The sequence below is a fragment of the Cibotium barometz genome, chromosome 45 (assembly GCF_041138505.1).
Source record: "Cibotium barometz isolate CiBa-2024 chromosome 45, ASM4113850v1, whole genome shotgun sequence".
NCBI lineage: Eukaryota > Viridiplantae > Streptophyta > Polypodiopsida > Cyatheales > Cibotiaceae > Cibotium > Cibotium barometz.
In genome coordinates, this window is record NC_141090.1 from 32,718,517 (window position 1) to 32,738,938 (window position 20,422).

Below are 20,422 nucleotides of genomic sequence, written 5' to 3' on the forward strand. Positions count from 1 at the left end.
GGAAATTGTCAATGTACTACTTAGTTTTTGAAGTTGCTTGCATGCTGGTGTAAATCATTAATGAGCTTAACTTTATTGGAAATATTCCTAGGCAGCATGACGTCTTTAGTTAACCTTGGAATACGATTGTCTTAGGTCTAGGGTCAAACCATCTTAATGTTTGACACCTGGCCATGTGTGTGTTGACCTCTAGGACATAGCTATTACCCCTTTGTCGAAAGGATGCAAGACCAATTATAGTTCAGGAGCGAAGATCAAAAGAATAGATTTTTTTTTAAAAAAAGCCTACAATAAATGGCAATAGAAGTCTATGATGTGCTTTAATGTTGGCCTATCGCCTTATTGATACTTGGTAGGCGAGGAGTATTCTACTCCAGACCGATACCTTGGTTGGTAGGGGGTAGCCTTGCCTAAAGTGAGCTAATAGATTCCTGGATAATGCCTTGTGTTAAACATGGTACCAGGATCGATGTTAGTTTTGCTTTAGGAAGGTCGCCATTGTGTGTAAAAATTATCACGTGCATTTTTAAAAAAAAGGGCAAAAAGCTCCTATAACTCTGATGTTTCTTGTGTCCCTAGGCTTGTGGTATTAACTTGTTCTTAGAGTAGACACAGTGTGGTCATCTGTTTATTTATTAAGCTTGGTTATTTTCCTTGACTTAGGCCAGTTATAAACCTTGATTAACCTTTGACACCTTGCTTACTCTTGATTTACTTTCAATAATTTTAAACTCCTGTTAATTTGCTACACTAGCTCATTCATGTGACCCTTAAACTAAGTTCTCATAGCAACATCCATTGTGGTCTAACATGCTTGATTTTATACACTTTATATCTTTTGAATTCCAGCATACTTTCACTCTACTTCCCTGTTTTGCAGACGGTCAACAACAACCCTATCGAGCTTACCATACCATAGCTTTCGAGGACGGAATCTACATCAGGAAGGGGGGCATGTTAACCTATGACGGACATTGAGACGTACTATGTTTTACGTCATTAATTTAAATATTCTGAGTCATGGGCCGGGCTTGTCGGCACCATATGTTAAGGATGAAGGGATTGGGTGATCGTCGATGAGAGACGCACCTTGAATATTAGTAAGATAAGGGTTAGGATCGGCCGGCCATGTATGGGCGCCCAAGTGTGAACGGCCAAGTCACCTATAAGAGTCAAATGTAACCCTAAAATCTTCATTCTCATGTGTTGTGAATACAAGAGTGCTCTTGTCTTATCTCCTTGGTTTTCCTTCTCCTGCGTGTGTGTGAGAGAGAGAGAGTGAGTGAGAGAGCGATCGAGCACTGTGTAGCGGCACGGCGGCGGAGAGGTGGTAGAGCGGCGACGGCAGCTCCTTCTTCACTACTGCGACGTGAGAATCCTTCAAGGCGGCAGTTGAGCGGTGAGTGACACACCCTTTGCATTCTGTTTGAGCTTCCTTCCCTGGTTGTATGCTTGCAGCCATTCGTGGCTCGCATACGGTGTCCGGCAAGTCCCCAGCTACGACCTGTGCGACAAAAGCGCACAGGGTGGTAGAGATATAGATAAAGATAGAAACATAGAGAATGCTATAGAATTTATAGAGTTCCAATGTGCGTGAGAGAGATAGTTAATTGGTTTTACTTATATGCACGTGCATGTGTGTGTGCAATTGTCTGTGACCACCCTGGTCACATATGTGGACCAAGTGTGTGCACTTAGCACCCTATAAGTGTTTGTGTTGTGATTCTCTATGATCACCCTAGTCACACATGTGGACCAGGTGTATACACTTAGAACCTTGTGTGTGTATGTGTTGTGGTTCTCTATGGTCCACATATGTGACCACCCCCTAGTCATGTATTGTTCATGGGACAAAACACACAAGCCTTGAAAGATAAAAGTAGAGGAGAATGTACGGGTCATGTGACTTTCCACCTCAAGACACCCCAAGTAAACTCTCTTTTATGGAGATCTAGGATCCTTAATTGTCTCTTTTATTGTCACCACAAAACAAGCTTTGCAAATGGGTGGGGAGCAAAGAGAGAGAGAGAGAGAGAGAGAGAGAGAGAGAGAGAGAGAGCTATGGAAACCTCAACCTCTACGTCTATGCCATAGTGAGAGAGAGAAAGAGGTGTGTGTTTATATACATATATACATACATGCATGTGCATGTGCATGTTAGAGAGAGAGAGGGAGGGAGAGAGTGAGAGAGAGAAGGAGGGGTGTGTGTATACATATGTTAGAGTAGGGAGAAGTCGGTGTGGCAACTCCCTAATACTCTAAGAGCTTGGTGAGTTTCATAGCCTTCCTCTTCTTGGTGGGAGTGAGGAGTAGTATTGTGTAAGAGGATGTCTTGGATGCCCCGCACCAGCAATTATATGATGAGAATACTGAGTGCTAGAAAGTAGCCGAATTCAAAACATTATATCTAGAACAAGCTATGATATGTGAAGCTTTTAAGTGTATGCTTGGGATAGTTTTATTATATATGCTTGGATAGTTTTATTTATTTTGATGCACTAATATCGTGCAAAGCCGTTGTGTTTTAGCAGAGGGTGATGGTGTAGGAGCCACCGTAGGCACAACCCTGGGTGCAGCCGGAGCAGTCGGGGACGCGGTAGATGGGGGGCTGGGGGCAGCTGGCATCGGGGCAGGAGAGCGAGGTGCAACCGCCAGTGGAGGGCGTAACGCTCATGGGCAGGGTGAAGGCGTCGATGATGGAGATATCATAGTAGTCCAGGTTGTTTCCGCCGTCCACAGTAATCTCGAATAGCGTGGCCGGCTGCCCGCTGCCGGTGCACACCAAGCCCCCACAGTCGCCCGAAGCGCAGCTGGTGCCGGATCCACTGCAGCCCGTTCGCCCCCACACTCGTCCGGACCAGCCAGCGCCTACCGTGAGCACCCACGTGCCACCCGGAGCCAGCTCCGAGCCTCCACCACCAGACGCGGTCGACCACGACGCCGGCCACACGGTGTAGGAGCACTGATTCACAACATTGAAAGTGGTGGCGCTGCAACCTGCAGCAAAATATAATCTTAATTAAGCTGATGCCATTGACAGTAATCGAATTAGCCACGCACAGAGCAGTAAACTAGCTAAGATAAATCATCCGATTTATAGCGATATTAAGATAACCACATAATGCAACATTAATCACACAGCCAACAACCGATTAAAAAACCTGGCATTACACATAAGATTGACATCATCAAGTACCTGATACTGCGCACAATGCTGCTATGATGAGGGGGGCCCACACTAGCTGCGCCATACGTCTAACGCTGATGACCAGCAATGTATTTGATAAGTTCGTTGGTATAATTAATTAGCGACAGGCACGATGATATATGATACACCGCACAGCAGTGGGTGTAATATATATATTAGCGCCTCAGGGTCTCGCGAGTGCCCAAATTCAACGCCAGGCGCCTTCAAAGTCAGTCGAGACGTTTACAAAAGTCACGATTCAGTCAGTCAAGTCAAGCGTTTAAAAAACGCACCGTAATTTTGATCACGGCTTTTCATATATGACTAAAAAATGACAAGTATTATTTTTAAAATGAAAGACTTCTTTTTTATATATATCATAAGATATTAGCAATATTCAAAGTGGAAGACTTCTTTTTCTCACAACAAAATCATATTAAATTATCTTAGACAATGCTATTAATATATTGATTAAAAGAAGCTTTATCCAAGCATGCTACCAAAAACACCACATTTATTACTATCATGTACAAATTGAAAAGCAACTTTATTCATCGCAGTGCAAATGATAACATAATGATCATCCAAAAGTAAATTTTCATGCGTATGGAAAATTTTTGAATAGCAAAGTAGATAGGATTCAAGCCTACCTATGATAGGAGAGATGATGTAAGCGGCCTCGAATACATACATCGCAATCTCCAACGTTATTGTGTCGATGGTGAGGGCCCGCCCCTTTACCACATAAAAAGAAAGAGTAGGGGAGTTGAACCCCTTCACCACGTGGAGTGGCTACACCAAGCTCTCTTCGGCGGCGGGGGCGGGGAAGGGGAGTTGGTTCTCTTCACCATAAGCATTGGAGAGAACCAACTCCCCCCCCCCCTCCCACACTAGAAAGTTAGTACAAATGAGACAAAAAATCAAACAAAATATAAATATTTAAATTTTGTGATTTTAAGATTAAACGTAGGTTTAAACTCTTACCAAGCACCTTGAAACTCGTGATACTACACTAGTCACGGTACACACGAATGAGTGAGCTTAGAAAGAAGTAGCAACAACACAAACACCACATGTACATGTTTAAAAGTACTTCCCTTCACAAGCACCACATGTACATACTTCCCTTCATAGATATGCTCGAATGAAATACATGCCGAATATATATTTTTGATACACATGCAATGTTGTACTATACTATGCTTCATCACCATAAGATAGCCAATACATGTGTTAAACATCATGATGCAATGTTGCAATATACTTTGCTTCACCCACCAAAGGATTACCAATGCAGCCATATGCATGTGCTTTGCATACTAGTGGCTGAAATGGCCCCCAAAACTAGTATGTGCAGAGTCCTCAACTACATATCCAACAAATGCATATGTTATGCATGTTCATGTTCTGAAATGTGACAAAATAGTCGTAGCCTAACAGCCATGAACTTTTCCCAAAACAAGCAATCAACTACTTCCCAAATGAATCTTTTTCTAAAATGTAACCTATAACCTGTATAGCCCAGCCACCCATGACTTTTTCCCAAAAAGAAACCTTTGTCCAAATGCAGCCGACAATCTATACAGTCCAGCGATGGCCTAAAAGCATACAGCGATGGCGTAAAAGCATGCATCACTATAATGGCATTGCCCGCCTATATGTTCGTTCTTCTAACCAAGTACTAAAGGCATCATTCCAATGAATTTGAGACACTTCACTTGCATTAAGTGATAACAACATCAAGGTATCAAGGGTTTCCAAGCACAAACCACATCTCAAGTTAGTTTTAATAGCATTTTGACCAAAGAAGCCCCGTTCACACGATGTCGTGTTGGTCAGAACAACAATGCTTGCTTGCCGCAAGTGCATCAACCCTGGATATATATCCCACCATGTTTTTGTATTGCTGCCCACAAGTGCATCAACCCTGGATCTATATCCCACCAAGTTTTTGTATTGCTGCCCGCAAGTGCATCAACCCTGGATCTATATCCCACCATGTTTTTGTATTGCTACAAAATTTCCAATAATCATACATACCCCTATTCCTAGCCACTTTATATAGCATACCCACAAAATCCTCTCGTTCACCAAGACACCTTTTGATTTCGATGATTGGACTATCAACATTCCGCTTATTGATAAGCCTTTCCAACCATTATGTGGTCCGTTTTCCGCTATCAAACGGATCCGGAGGATATGCGGAAGGATTAAATAAACTAATTGAGTTGAATACTCCAAGGTCAAGAAACCTATTATTTAAAGCATCCAACGTATTTTGTACAAATGCTGTTCCAATAGCGATAGATTCACCAAGAGAACCTACTTGCATAAGTATGCCCAAGGATGAAGAAGATTCCATTGATTTCTCCACCTCCTTTTGGGATTGGTTGATAAAGACTCCGAAGCAATCCAGAGCATCATTTGGAGAGCTCTCACTCTCATGTATTGCATTGACATTAACCACTTTGGACCTGAACGAGGCTATTGAGGGCTGAGATTTACTCTTTTTACATCTCCCCCTATGAGACATTACCATAGACAGACCCTCCATATCTAAAGGACGAAGGTGAATAAGTCTCTCTCTCTCTCTCTCTCTCCCTCTCTCCCTCTCCCCCTCTCCCTCTCTCTCTCTCTATCTCTCTCTCTCTCGCTTACTAGCTACCAAATACATTAGCATGAAGAATGACTCAAGATCAAATCAAGCTCAATACTTTTATAATGCATCCCAATCCTCCCAAAGAAAACTACTTTAAGCAAAGGATTTAATTATGTTAAGTAGGGATATATGTATAACAATGTAATAAAAAGTTACCAAGCTGAATCGTCTACAAATTATAATATTGCAAGAATGCATTATGCTGTTATTTTGAGTTTGCTAAGATTCACTTTCTGTCCACACTCAATCATCGTCAAGTTAGTCAAATGTATCACCACCATGGAGTAGAGAAAACTACACAAATTCAAGTTAACCCAATATAATACCTAACTAGCCATCAAGTTCAATCAAAATTTGAGACAGTTGCCTAGATGATTGTAGACATAGAGAGCACAATTCCATAGGCATGGACTACCCCCAAGGATGATTAGAGTGGATGGGGAAGTGCACCAGACTTGAGATATTAGAAATTAGTAATGATCGAGGGCTCCTCAGAGTATGTTTAGAGCATGGATTTCACAGTACATGATAGTGGCATGTTGTAGAGGACATAGGAGGAGCCAAAGAAGATCCGACAGTGCATGTTCTAGAGGGTGAGGATAGTTGGATTTCAAAGAAAATCTTGGTAGATTCAAGCATCAATATCACTTCCCCAAAAATCTTCATAGGAGCCCAAACCAAGCAATTCACAACAATCCACCCACCTCCCTCCCTCCTCACACCCCTCCCTCCGCTCGTCGCCTCTCACGATTCACAAATCCCTTGTTTTGTACTAATAAAAGGATTAAAAATTAAGGACAAACTGTGGATAATAGATATTTCTTGTAAACCACAAGTAGGATGAAAGTTGATTTTTTTTTAAAGATTACCTACTAGCCACTATCCACTACTATTTTGCCAAATGGATGAGCAGGCTGCCACTGCAAGTCCTTCACGTCGTCCCACCGATGCATCATGCATTCCTTCGACTAGGAGACAGTAGGTGTGGAAATCGGCAGAGGGGTCGAACTAGAGGAAGATGCGCCCACGCCGTTGGAGGATTACAACTCACAGAGAAGCAGCAGACAACAACACACAGGCGGCAAACAGCCCCAGGACCTCAACCCATTCAAAGGCTAAAGCAAGGGACAAACCGTGTGAAAATCGAAGGAGGGGTCGACCGTGGAACCAGAGGAAGATGCGCTCCCGAGTCCCGGCCGCGGTAGAGGGTTATAAAGAAGCATGAGGCTTGGCCAATAGCACACATGTGGAAAGGCATGAAACAATGCAAAGGGGTCGACCGTCGAACCGGAGGAAGATGCACTGCTCCTGAGTCCCCCCCGCGTTGGAGGGTTACTACAGAGAAGCATGAGGCTTAGCCAACATCATGTAGGTGGTACATAGTTGACCAGGGCCTAAAACAGGCGGTACATAAGAGTAGGGCTCAACGCATGCACATTGTAAAGGAGTCAATGAGGCGGTAGATAAGAAGCATGCAAGATCTAACAACTAAAGCAAGGAGGAGGGACTTGGGTAGGTGAGGTGGTAGGAGCATAGGGTCTTAACTTGATTTCAGATTCGGTGGGTGATTTGAGTGAACTTTTCTGAACTGGTCACATCGTCTTTTCTTGAAACTGACGAAGGAGTTATATCTTGGTCATAGTCTGATTCCGAGTTTGAGTCTGGAAAGGTTCTTCCTAAACTATCGTTCTCGAAGGGTAATATTTCAATTACTACTTTACTGAATTTCATTCATTGAGTATTTGCTTAACTAAATTCAAAACTAATCACGAAATCCTATGAGGAATAAATTAATCATTTATCTAAAATTCTGACTTCGATAGTTTTTTTTGAGTTTTCTCATTACCATCCTAGAGAATATGAAACGGTAGAATTGAATTTTCTCTCACAGAGTATTTACTTATTCATTTACCAATATTCATGGGATTTAAACATAGGATTAAAGAGAACTCTTATTTTGATATAAAAATTCTATATGCATCTATTTATGCATAAAATCCAACTTCTATGGAAATAACACTTTTATATAAAAGAAAATCCTTATATGTATCTATTTATGGCTAAAAATCAATTTTGATGAAAGTAACACTTTTATAATAATAAAATTCTTTTATACATCTATTTATGCATAAAAATCAATTTTGATGAAAGTAACACTTTTATAATAATAAAAATTCTTTTATGCATCTATTTATGCATAAAAATCAATTTTGATGAAAGCAACAATTTTATAATTTAAAAAATTATTTTATGCATCTATTTTGGCATAAAAATCAATTTTGATGAAAGTAACACGTTTAAAATTTAAAAAATTCTTTTATGCATCTATTTTGGCATAAAAATCAATTTTGATGAAAGCAACAATTTTTTAATAAAAAAAAATTTTATGCATCTATTTATGCATAAAAATAAATTTTAATGAAAGTAACACTTTTATAATAAAAAAATTCTTTTATGCATCTATTTATGCATAAAAAATAATTTTAATGAAAGTAACACTTTTATAATAAAAAAATTCTTTTATGCATCTATTTATGCATAAAAATCAATTTTGATGAAAGTAACACTTTTATAATAAAACAAAAATCTTTTATGCATCTATTTATGCATTTACTTGGGTTTAGTGCATATACTTGGCCAGTCATGCATTACATGTGAGCATAGCGATGATTTTGTTGAGGTGAGGCTTCATAGGAGAGAGAGGATTATGCATCTCTTATGCATATGGATCTAGCAAACTTTACATTTGATTTCGATATTTTCCTAGATCTAGTGATTAGAGATATTGACCTATCTTTGGATGTAGGTTATGTATGGATTCCATTGATGGATACAGACCATGATCATGGTGATGATTTTAGAGATTGTGAGGATGACGTGGTGATTGAACTTTGGCCATGGTCTAGGACCTTGGCCATGGGCTCAAGTATAAAAGGCTGCTCATGGGCTATCATTGTACCTTTAACTTTTTTACCTTTATACCTTTTGAAATCTTTTGACATCTTGGCTCCTTTCTTGGAGATGGCCTTTCAAGGTCTAGGTATCATGGCAAGCTTGATAGCCATCCTCTTGGTGGGAAGTTAACTCACTTTAGGCATCATGCCCATTGTATGAGATTATCCTTAATTTTGTATTAATTCATGATGATTTATCCCTGATGTGAGCTTTATGATCACACCATTGCATGGAAGAAGATGATGAAGAAACCAATTTAGAGAAGGCCGATCAAGTGCATGAGGAACATCAATCCAAAGAAGATGAGTCATCTATCAATCATGACAATGCTTCATTGGATAATGATAGTGATATTGATATGTAACCCCATATTTTCATTGAGCTTCCATTAGATATAGATATTCATGAAGCAACACATATGGATCTATTACAAGATGGGATAGATTCATAATATTGACATTTTTTCCCTTCAAAAGTTTTCAACTATCTTTATTGTTTTGCTCAAAACATTGCTCCGAGGGTTATAATGGATGTTTTTTTTCAACTATGATCATTTTCTATCTGTATGTGGCATGTATAACTTAAATGCAGCACTCAACAGCTCTCTGGAATTTTATGCAGCAAGAATAGCAACAAATTTTCGCTGCTATTTTCATTGTTGAGTAGCAAAATTATAGTATAGCAGTGATTTTTTGCTACTATTTTCGTTGCTCAATAGTGCAATTTTGTTGTTGGGCAACAAAACAACAACAAAATTTTGCTACTATAGTCGCTACTGAGCATCAACATAATTCCCCGACATCCCAAAAGCATAAACATTACTGGAATGCTGCTATGTCCTCGACATGTCATAGTGAAAGAGCTACGTTGCATTCAGGCTAAAAATAAGGCACCTTCAAGAATGTATGTGTGTGATGGCTTCATGAATATATATTCTATATAGACTTAGAAATTTAGAAATTTGGGGTATCTTTTGGATTTCTTAAATAGAATGGTAGTACCTAATGTATTTCTGGTGAATCTTTCTTAGAAATCTCAAAAAACTATATAAAGTTGGGTGAATGTTCTTAAAAATGAATTTATAAAATAGCCAACAAAATTTGGACCCCCTTGAAAAATAGCCACAATTGGTTATATATAGTCCCTAATGGTTTCCCTCGAACTTATATTATATGACCCATATAATGTTTTCCAAATGCATAATACGTGATTATTCATGTATATTATAAAGAAATTTACAATCAAAAAGATTTCCATTAAAAAAAAGCCTATGTATATGGTTTAAAATCCTTTCGCTTGAATTACTTCTCACTGTTAGGGTGGTAGAGATATAGATAAAGATAGAAACATAGAGAATGCTATAGAATTTATAGAGTTCCAATGTGTGTGAGAGAGATAGTTAATTGGTTTTACTTATATGCACGTGCATGTGTGTGTGCAATTATCTCACTACTACATGTTAGCCTAATACCGGGGCTTATACCGGCGCTATTTAACGGGGTCTAAAAAAGCCACGTCATCGGTATAAGCGCCGGTATAAGCGCCGGAACAGTAGCGTCGGTATAAGCGTCGGGTGGTAATACCGGCGCCTATACCGGTTAATATACCGACGCTCACCGGGGGTAATACCGACGCATAAACCGGCATCTATACCGGTGCATATACCGTGTTATATACCGGGGTCAATATCGGGGTATATACCGACTTTAATACCGAGAAAAATACCACTGTATATACCGACGTCAGTACCGGGGTATATACCGACGCTGTAGCAGAATTTTTTTTTTGGGCAGAATAGTGCTGCCTGGCTGTTGCCTAGCTGCCTGCAATGAGCAGGATCAACAACAGCAAACAGACAGCACCATTCTGTCTAAAATAGAGCACAAAAACAACCGTGCTCGTTTGCATATTTTCCTGATCGACAAACAAGAAATTAAATTAAACATTAATACTCAAGAATGTTTTGATCATATTTCATTAGTTTGAAGGTCATCTTACATCATGGTAATGCCTCCCAATTGACGGTCTCTCCTTCTTCTTCAAGCATCTCAAACAAGGCCACAAGGCCATGTTTGTGAACGTACTTCTCCTCTCGCCTACTTGGTGGGCGATTCATGGCCAACTCCTGCACACACGATTAACAATTATAACTTTTAGAAATCAACATTTAGCCCACATACATACATTTAAATAAATAAAATTGCTACAAACACTTACGAATTCATGGCGCATGGTTTCGTAACCACCACTCCCGAGATGAGAAGCCCCTACTGTTTGGAGTCTTGCCCTTGCCGCCTCTCTTTGTTGTTGAAACCTGTCTGGTGTCTCGGTGAGCTCCTGAGCAATGGCTGCCCACTCCCTGTCATCTAGCCAAACAGGTTTCTCCTTCCCCTCTCTAAATGCGTCCCTCGCCTCTGACCTACGATGCCCCATCAAAATGCGAGCTGTATACTGTATCCACTCATTAGAGACGACATTCATAGGGTCAGATGGCTGGAACTCTTGCTTTATCTTTGTGTTTATATAATTTTTCTTCCCCTTGTCTTGTTGATCCCATTTAGTCATGACAGAGTCATGAAACTGTATAGTGCACAATTGTCGAATGCGTGTCTTCATTGCCTTCCCTGCACTATCCATTATTGGTGCCCCATCCCTAATTGTGTAAATCTTGCTGTTGTCATGGTCATGTGCACCCGAGGGAGTGGAAGGTGACCCTATGGGTGTGCTATCAACAGATGAGAGCGAAGGACGACGCTCACGTGGTGGTGGTGTCACAGCATCTGTGGCACTACCACCACAACAACCTCCCCCTGAAGACCTACTACGTGAGCGTCGTCTATGTGAAGAGGTGGTAGATCGAGCTATAAGAGGAGTGGAAGGCTGTGTGGTATGAGGTGTGGGAGCTGCTGTCGTACCCACGGGTGTGGGAACTGGCGTCGGGAAGCCAGATGGTGAGGCAGATGTCCCTGCTCCAGAACCCCAATAACTCTGAGCCATGGCTCTCTGCTTTGGAGTCATGGACGAAAGAAAACCATATAACTGCTGGGGACTCATGCCCTGCGGTGTAGGATTAAATGAGAAATCTGGACTGTAGTTGTAGGGCGGTGAGTCACCCATGGCCTGTTGGACAAAAAACCATATGACAAACTTGTGCGAAATGAAAATTACACGGTAAACAATGAATGAAAGAACCATAAGACAAACATTAACAATGATAAACAACATTGGTAAAACTATATCAACTTGCTCCTACAGTAGTGATTATGATGGTAAACATTAACAATGGTAAACAATGAAAGGACCTTCAATGTCATAAAACCATTACAAATATGTCATAACTATTTGCATAATCATTAAGATACATCATTTTAAAAATCATTATCTATTCTATCATCCTCATCAAGATCAGTAGCCCCAAAGAGATCTATCATCCTCTGGTTCATAATTTGACCGTTGAGAATGTCGTGGTTGATGATCTTCATGTTCATGCTCCTCGAAGAGAGCTTCTTGTTGCTCGATGAAGGCATCCAACATTTCTTCCATTGGACCTTCTTCCATTTCCTGACCTTCTTCCATTCCCTCGGGTGCTGTTAATTGAGCTCCATCTGTCACTCCCTCCTGCGATATCCTCATCCTTTGTTGGGGACGAGAATTCACAGGCGCAATGTTATCAAGATGCGGCTGCACACTTGCTTGGTTGTACGATTGAAACCGTAAATTTTGCAAGCGCTCCATTGGAAATATGCCAGCGTCATGAACATGCTCGTTGCAAATCCTTCGTTTTCGAAAGATTTGGTACTTACATCGCATGCATGGACACGCTATTCTCTCTTCAAGATTGAGAGGCTCCATCTAGCAGGATAACATGTATATGCAGCTCATTAAACACAAATCATTATGAATTACACAAAGCACTATGTAAACCATAAAACAGGGCTTCTTTTTCCCAGCCGCGAGGGAGATTTTAAAAAATAACATTTAAAGCGTCAAACGGGCTTCTTTTCCCCAGCCGTTGAGGGAGACTTGACAAATATTTAAAAAAGCGTCAAACGGGCTTCTTTTCCCCAGCCTTGAGGGAGACTTGACAAATATTTAAAAAAGCGTCAAACGGGCTTCTTTTCCCCAGCCGTTGAGGGAGATTTTAAAAATAACTCATACATTAGCTTATCTCCTCTCCATACAAAGTTAAATAGAATTTGAACAAGGATGGAGAGAGAAGCTATCTCTATTCATAAATAGCTATTTATAAAGGCCTTATGCAATAATCTAAATGCATAGTATAAGTATAAGCTTGCATAATAAGGCTGCAAGACTTATGCATAAGCTCTATGCATAAGCCTTATGCATAAGTCTTATGCATAAGCCATATGCATAAGCTCTATGCATAAGCCATATGCATAAGCCTTATGCACACGCTCTATGCATAAGTCTTATGCATAAGCCATATGCACACGCTCTATGCATAAGTCTTATGCATAAGCCATAAGCTCTATGCATAAACCCTAAACCCTCATTCAAGATGCCCTTGCCTTTTCTTTGCTCATAGTCACCATAATTCCCATGCTTTTCTTGTGCTTGAGACTTCCCAAACTTGTCCTCCATCACACCAATCCGTGAGGATAATGTTTCAAAATGAGAATCAAGCTTGGAGTCTAAGGTCTCCAACCGTTGTACAAGCATTTGCACGAGGTTGTCATGGTTAACCGCCGCTTGTGTCCCTTGAGAAATTTGATTTTGTACATTGCCCCCATTGTCTTCATTGATGAATGCATCCCTTGCATCCATATTACCTTCCATGTCCTCATCACCAATGATCATTTCTTGCACAACATCCCCACCCTTGCGTGGTCTTCCCTTCGGCATAGTGAAGAAATGCAAGATGTTGGTAGAATGCCCAAATGATGTCGGAATTGGACAAAAGAAGGTTCTATGGGTAGGTAATGGTGTCTACTATCCTCCCAAATGAACACAGTAAGAATTAGGTGTGGGCAAGTACTCTCTGTTTTAGGGTTTGTGCGGGACAGCTGAAAGTAGTAATCTGGCTCTAAAACGCAAAATATATGTCGGAATTAGGATTTTGACGGCTCTATAGAAAGCTAACGGAAGATAGAACCTACCCCTAAAAGCATTTTGATTCAGACAAAGTGGAAGTATATTCTGTTTGACTTTGACTAGAAAGTCAACATGACTACTTTGACCGAGATTGTGATATCCGATTTAAGGGGTTCTATGGCTCATTTGAAAACTCTCAAGGAGTAGAATAGAGTCGTGTAATCACTCGGACCTAATCCCAAAAACCCTAGGACTGAATTAGGGTTTTGTAAAATCCCAGAAATTCCCAAAATTCGGTCCCAAAGCTCAATCCGGCTACAAATGATTAGTGTTTCTCCCCTTGGTAGTTGTGAATAACTCTTCAAGTGTATCCATGGGGTAAATCTCCAATCAATAAGCTTGTTTGGCTCCCTTGTTGGAAAAATTCCGCCAGAGTCTCCTTTGTAATTGGAACCAAATCTCAAATGAAAATGCAACTTCTCAAATCACAATGCAATACTCTTTGTATCCCACAATGTCATGAAAGATCATATGCACTCTTTGTCCATCAAAGCATTTGCAATATCCACACAATATGATGGAAAAGGGGCCCCATTGCCCAAATGCATCCACAAAGTCGATGGTGAGGATTGTTGAGGACGCGCGTTGAAGCTTGCCGATCTCCCGACCAAGCTCTTCTCACCCCTTCACCGAGTTTTCCTCCAAGGTGAAGGTTGAGGCCATTTCTTCACACCAGTGTACCTAATCCCCCTTTGTACCGCTTTACCAAGCAATCACGGCACAAAGAGTTCAAGCCATTCTCCCCTTGGCCTCTCCAACCAATGCCAAGGTACCCTCACACATTGCTAGATTCTATAGAAACTTGAAGTGGTAGCAATGGTGAGTGTAGGTACAAAATGATGTGGATAATATCAAATGATAGAACAAGTTTGTTGGCTTACAAGTATTGAGCATGACTCATGCCCTTTTACAATTTAGAACTCATCAATAAAGCATGGACTCATGCCTCAATCCATCATCCAAAAGCTCCAACACAAACCAACAATTCACAATGCCCTCACCATGGCATTTGCATAAGCATTTGTTAACCACAATCAAGGCATTTGCAATTGCATTCCAACAATCCCTTTCACATAAGCCTTATGCACACGCTCTATGCAATTACGCTCTATGCATAAGCCTTATGCACACGCTCTATGCATAAGCCATATGCACACGCTCTATGCATAAGCCTTATGCATAAGCTCTATGCATAAGCCATATGCATAAGTCTTATGCATAAGCCATATGCATAAGTATTATGCGTACGCTCTATGCATAAGCCATATGCATAAGCTCTATGCATAAGCCATATGCATAAGTCTTATGCATACGCTCTATGCATAAGTCTTATGCATACGCTCTATGCAAGACTTATGCATAAGCTCTATGCATAAGCTCTATGCTATATGCCTTATGCACTATGCTAACCCTTAATCCCATCACCCAATGGTGTAATAAACATGATCTTGTTTTACATGGATAATAGATCTTACCTTGATAACATATATAAACTCTATGAATAAAGAGAATACCTTATGCATAGAAAAACAGAGCATAAGACTTATATGTTATATGTATAAGAGAGTAAAAACATTCAAAAAGCTTTCAACAAGAAGGCTACGCAAGCTCTATGTACAATGTCCATGCAAGCTTTCAAGAAACCTATGCATAGAGATTTTATAAGCTTGTAAGAAACCTATGCATAGAGATTTTATAAGCTTGCAAACTCTATGCATAAAGCCTATGCATAGAGCTTATGCATAGAGATTTCACAAGCTCACAAGCTCTATGAATAGAGCTTATGCATAACGCTTGCAAGAAGGCTATGCATAGAGATTGCAAGCTTATTATAGGTTTTATGCATAGATATTAAATTAATCCTATGTGTAAGCTTACAAGAACCCAAAACTAACCCTAAACCATAAAACAGGGATGCAATAATTCATAGAAAATAGCATAAACAAGAAAAATCGAAAGAGGATCTACCTCTTTTTTGCAAAGCTGAAGGAGAGGATTGGTGAAAGATTGGTGAGGTGAAAGAGTTGCAAAACAAAATATTAAACAAACTAATTAGTAAATTAAACACAAGAAAAAGAACTAATACAAAACCCTAAAATCTCTATGCATGCATTAGGAGATCTATGCATACATAGAGAGCTCTCAACATGCATAGAGAGCCAAAAAAACACAAAACCCTAAACGTCCTAATTCTTAAATTAAAAAGTAAAAGCAATTGCAAGAACATATTAGGAGAAGGAGAAGAGGAGAAAAGAAGAAAGAAGGAGAAAAGAGGAGAGAGGAAAAAAGAGGAGAGGGAGAGAAAGAGAAGAGGGAGAGAAAGAGACCTTCTTGACCTGTAACGCGCCTTCTCTGCGAAAAAACCAGAAAATAGGCTCTCGGCTGTGAAAAACTTACGAGCGCCGGTATATGCTACGGAATATACGTCGGAATATACGTCGGTATATGCTATGGAATGTGCGTCGGTATATACGTCGGAATGTGCGTCGGTATAGGCGTCGGTATACGCGACGGGACACGAAAATTTGAAAAAACCCCGCCCTACTTGTCTCCTCCAACATTACGACGGACATACCGACGTTCGACATTTGCGTCGGTATTTTAGTGTCGGTATGCCCTCAAGCTCTTGTAGTGTCTATGACCACCCTAGTCACATATGTGGACCAAGTGTGTGCACTTAGCACCCTATAAGTGTTTGTGTTGTTATTCTCTATGATCACCCTAGTCACACATGTGGACCAGGTGTATGCACTTAGAACCTTGTGTGTGTATGTGTTGTGGTTCTCTATGGTCCACATATGTGACCACCCCCTAGTCATGTATTGTTCATGGCACAAAACACAGAAGCCTTGAAAGATAAAAGTAGAGGAGAATGTAAGGGTCATGTGACTTTTCACCTCAAGACACCCCAAGTAAACTCTCTTTTATGGAGATCTAGGATCCTTAATTGTCTCTTTTATTGTCACCACAAAACAAGCTTTGCAAATGGGTGGGGAGCAGAGAGAGAGAGACAGAGAGAGAGAGAGAGAGAGAGAGAGAGAGAGAGAGAGCTATGGAAATCTCAACCTCTACGTCTATGCCATAGTGAGAGAGAGAAAGAGGTGTGTGTTTATATACATATATACATACATGCATGTGCATGTGCATGTTAGAGAGAGAGAGGGAGGGAGAGAGTGAGAGAGAGAAAGAGGGGTGTGTGTATACATATGTTAGAGTAGGGAGAAGTCGGTGTGGCAACTCCCTAATACTCTAAGAGCTTGGTGAGTTTCATAGCCTTCCTCTTCTTGGTGGGAGTGAGGAGTAGTATTGTGTAAGAGGATGTCTTGGATGCCCCGCACCAACAATTATTTGATGAGAATACTGAGTGCTAGAAAGTAGGGGGAAGGCAGGGAAAAAGTAGTAAGAGTTTGGCTAGGTGTAGAAGAAATTGTGGGATATTACTTGGAAATGTATGTATGCAATGGGCACATACGTTCAGAGGCCATTCTTGGGGATATGCATACGACGCAGAATGACATACATGCATTTAGAGCTCCAAACGAGCATGGTTAGGTGTGAACATGCACGCGTAGAAGTGAAAACACGTGTGAATAGAAGTGGAAACGTGCATATGCAAGTATGGAAACATGCGTGTGCATAAGTGAACGTGCATGCCAGATTATTAAATATGCTATTGAATTGTAAAATAAGTGATACTTTTTGAATGTTTGCTCTTTGTGATTTTCCTATGATTGCTACTAGATTCCCACTCTTAGTTGGTCCTCTTTTTTTTTTTGTAATTCTCAAAAAAATATGATCTATCTATCTATGTAGCTCATCTTTATAATTTTGTGCATTTTGATTTGTTGAACTCATCTTTATAATTTTGGGCATCTCGATTTGTTACGTTGTCCTATTGTACATTAGCACCAAAAATTTGGCATGTGACATTGAATTAATTGTATCCTAATTATTTTTCTTAGAATGTATAATGGGCATAAACATGGAAATATTGTTGAGTACAAGCCTAATGGTGGTAGGCTTTGATGTTTTTTGTGCGAAATAATAGGTGGCTTTGCATCCAAATTAAGCATTGGGGTTTGAATGGGTATAGATTGACTCTTTTTCTTAGATCGAGAGAGTAGGCTACTTCAAATTTTTTGATATTGCAAGGTGAAACGATTTTGGGTCCTATGTTCCTAATTCTACAAGATCATCTTTTCTTCCACAAAAAATTCTAATTGGCATATTTCTGATTCTTATTATGTCTTCTTCATATATGGATTTTCGTCCACTTCTACTTTGCTTGTAATGCTTCTTGGCCATTTTGTTTTGTAGAATCTTTTTTTCCCCTCCTTCGACCAAAATTCACCACAGAATTATGCATGTCTTTTCTACAAAATGATTAGGCTTTTTGTGTGGGTGGTGTATATAAACCGGTGTTTCTTGCCAAAAAAATAATAATAAAATAAAAAAATAAAAAATAAAGAAAAGTGTGCAGGAGAGATTTAAAAATTATCAAAGAATGCTTTCAAGGTGGATATTTTCTTGCTCTCTCTACCAAAATCACTATTTGGCTTGATGATAAAGATGGAATAATTGGAACCAGGATGTAATAGAGAGGAACACCCAAGAGGATAGGTTTAAATTAAGATTCTGCCCACCAACCTCCGCTGGGCACGAGATGAGGGAGACGGTGGAGTCGAGCAGAGACGAGACGGTGGAGAGAGAGTCGAATGGAAGGCCTCTCGGCGAGCTCTCTCTCAGGCACGAGAGAGAGAGAGAGAGAGAGAGAGAGAGAGAGAGAGAGAGAGAGAGAGCCATTGCTCGGGCTCTAGAGAGAGAGAGAGAGAGAGAGAGAGTGCCATCCGGAGAGCCAGAGCATGCTCTTTCTGGATGAGAGAGGCAAAGCAAGCGTGTGCCAAAGGGACAGACACTCGACACTATTGTCTCGGGGATACCATGCGCGAGAGGGAGAGAGAACAGGGAAAAAAAAAAGCAAGATCTCCACGATATGCCACGCGTAGAAAAAATAACCTTTACGAAAACTCCAAAAAAATACTCCTTCTTTCATCCCAAAGGTTGGAGCCCTTGTCAAAAGAAATTAATCAACTTTGACCTCAAATTACCTTGGAGCCCTTCTACCAACTAATTAATGTGAAACAAAATTTTGGTCCCATATTGAAGATGACGATTACAATATAAATAAATGAGGCATAAAGCCTTCCACGATGAGGGCTCCATTGAAGGGATCATGTTAAACTTCCGTTTATACAACCCAAAAGTTCTTTTTTCCCCCCCAAAAAACTCAGATTCTCTTTTTAGGATAAACGTTTTTCTAACCTTTTGGAAGGGTCTTCAAACTTTAGCGCTATTAGTCCTGACTCTTGAGTTGTTGTGGCTTTTGAGAACATAATTGTTTTATTTTATTTCCGAATTCAAAACATTATATCTAGAACAAGCTATGATATGTGAAGGTTTTAAGTGTATGCTTGGGATAGTTTTATTATATATGCTTGGATAGTTTTATTTATTTTGATGCACTAATATCGTGCAAAGCCGTTGTGTTTTAGCAGAGGGTGATGGTGTAGGAGCCACCGTAGGCACAACCCTGGGTGCAGCCGGAGCAGTCGGGGACGCGGTAGATGGGGGGCTGGGGGCAGCTGGCATCGGTGCAACCGCCAGTCTGCAGGGTGAAGGCGTCGATGATGGAGATATCATAGTAGTCCAGGTTGTTTCCGCCGTCCACAGTAATCTCGAATAGCGTGGCCGGCTGCCCGCTCTGCCGGTGCACACCAAGCCCCCACAGTCGCCCGAAGCACAGCTGGTGCCGGATCCACTGCAGCCCGTTCGCCCCCACACTCGTCCGGACCAGCCAGCGCCTACCGTGAGCACCCACGTGCCACCCGGAGCCAGCTCCGAGCCCCCACCACCAGACGCCGTCGACCACGACGCCGGCCACACGGTGTAGGAGCACTGATTCACAACATTGAAAGTGGTGGCGCTGCAACCTGCAGCAAAATATAATCTTAATTAAGCTGATGCCATTGACAGTAATCGAATTAGCCACGCACAGAGCAGTAAAGTAGCTAAGATAAATCATCCGATTTATAGCGATATTAAGATAACCACATAATGCAACATGAATCACATAGCCAACAACCGATTAAAAAACCTGGCATTACACATAAGATTGACATCATCAAGTACCTGATACTATGATGAGGGGGGCCCACACTAGCTGCGCCATACGTCTAACGCTGATGACCAGCAATGTATTTGATAAGTTGGTTGGTATAATTAATTAGCGAGACAGGCACGATGATATATGATACACCGCACAGCAGTGGGTGTAATATCTATACAGGATTAAGGGAGAGTGGCCCTCCCTCCACGTGGGCATAACCTAATCATATGTTTATGGTTGTAGTCAGTCACCCACCCTAACCTAATCACAAGGGATAAAAAATAGTTGTTTGATGGATGGCATCATGGGGCCCTCCCTCCACGTGGGCAAAGGAGGGGGGCCT

At 40.8% G+C, this 20,422-nt stretch overlaps 1 protein-coding gene across 2 annotated transcripts; it reads right to left on the bottom strand.

The window, feature by feature from the left end:
- Positions 1–2,390: 2,390 nt before the first annotated feature.
- LOC147612665 (thaumatin-like pathogenesis-related protein 4) lies at positions 2,391–20,220 on the bottom strand. Of its 2 annotated transcripts, XM_086782831.1 has the most exons (3): positions 20,156–20,220; positions 3,197–3,249; positions 2,391–2,997 (listed from the first exon to the last, which is right to left on the bottom strand). In XM_086782831.1, coding segments are annotated over exons 1-3 (528 nt in total). In that variant the 5' UTR covers positions 20,158–20,220; the 3' UTR covers positions 2,391–2,524. The 2 variants fall into 2 exon arrangements, with proteins under 2 accessions (XP_086638957.1, XP_086638956.1); XM_086782830.1 differs by lacking the exon at positions 20,156–20,220 and having other exon boundaries at positions 3,197–3,345.
- Positions 20,221–20,422: the final 202 nt, after the last annotated feature.

Excerpts from the sequence above, each read along its gene's own strand:
- LOC147612665 (XM_086782831.1), bottom strand. Across the intron at positions 2,998-3,196 it reads AGCATTGTGCGCAGTATCAG|GTTGCAGCGCCACCACTTTC; the intron begins GTACTTGATGAT and ends ATTTTGCTGCAG.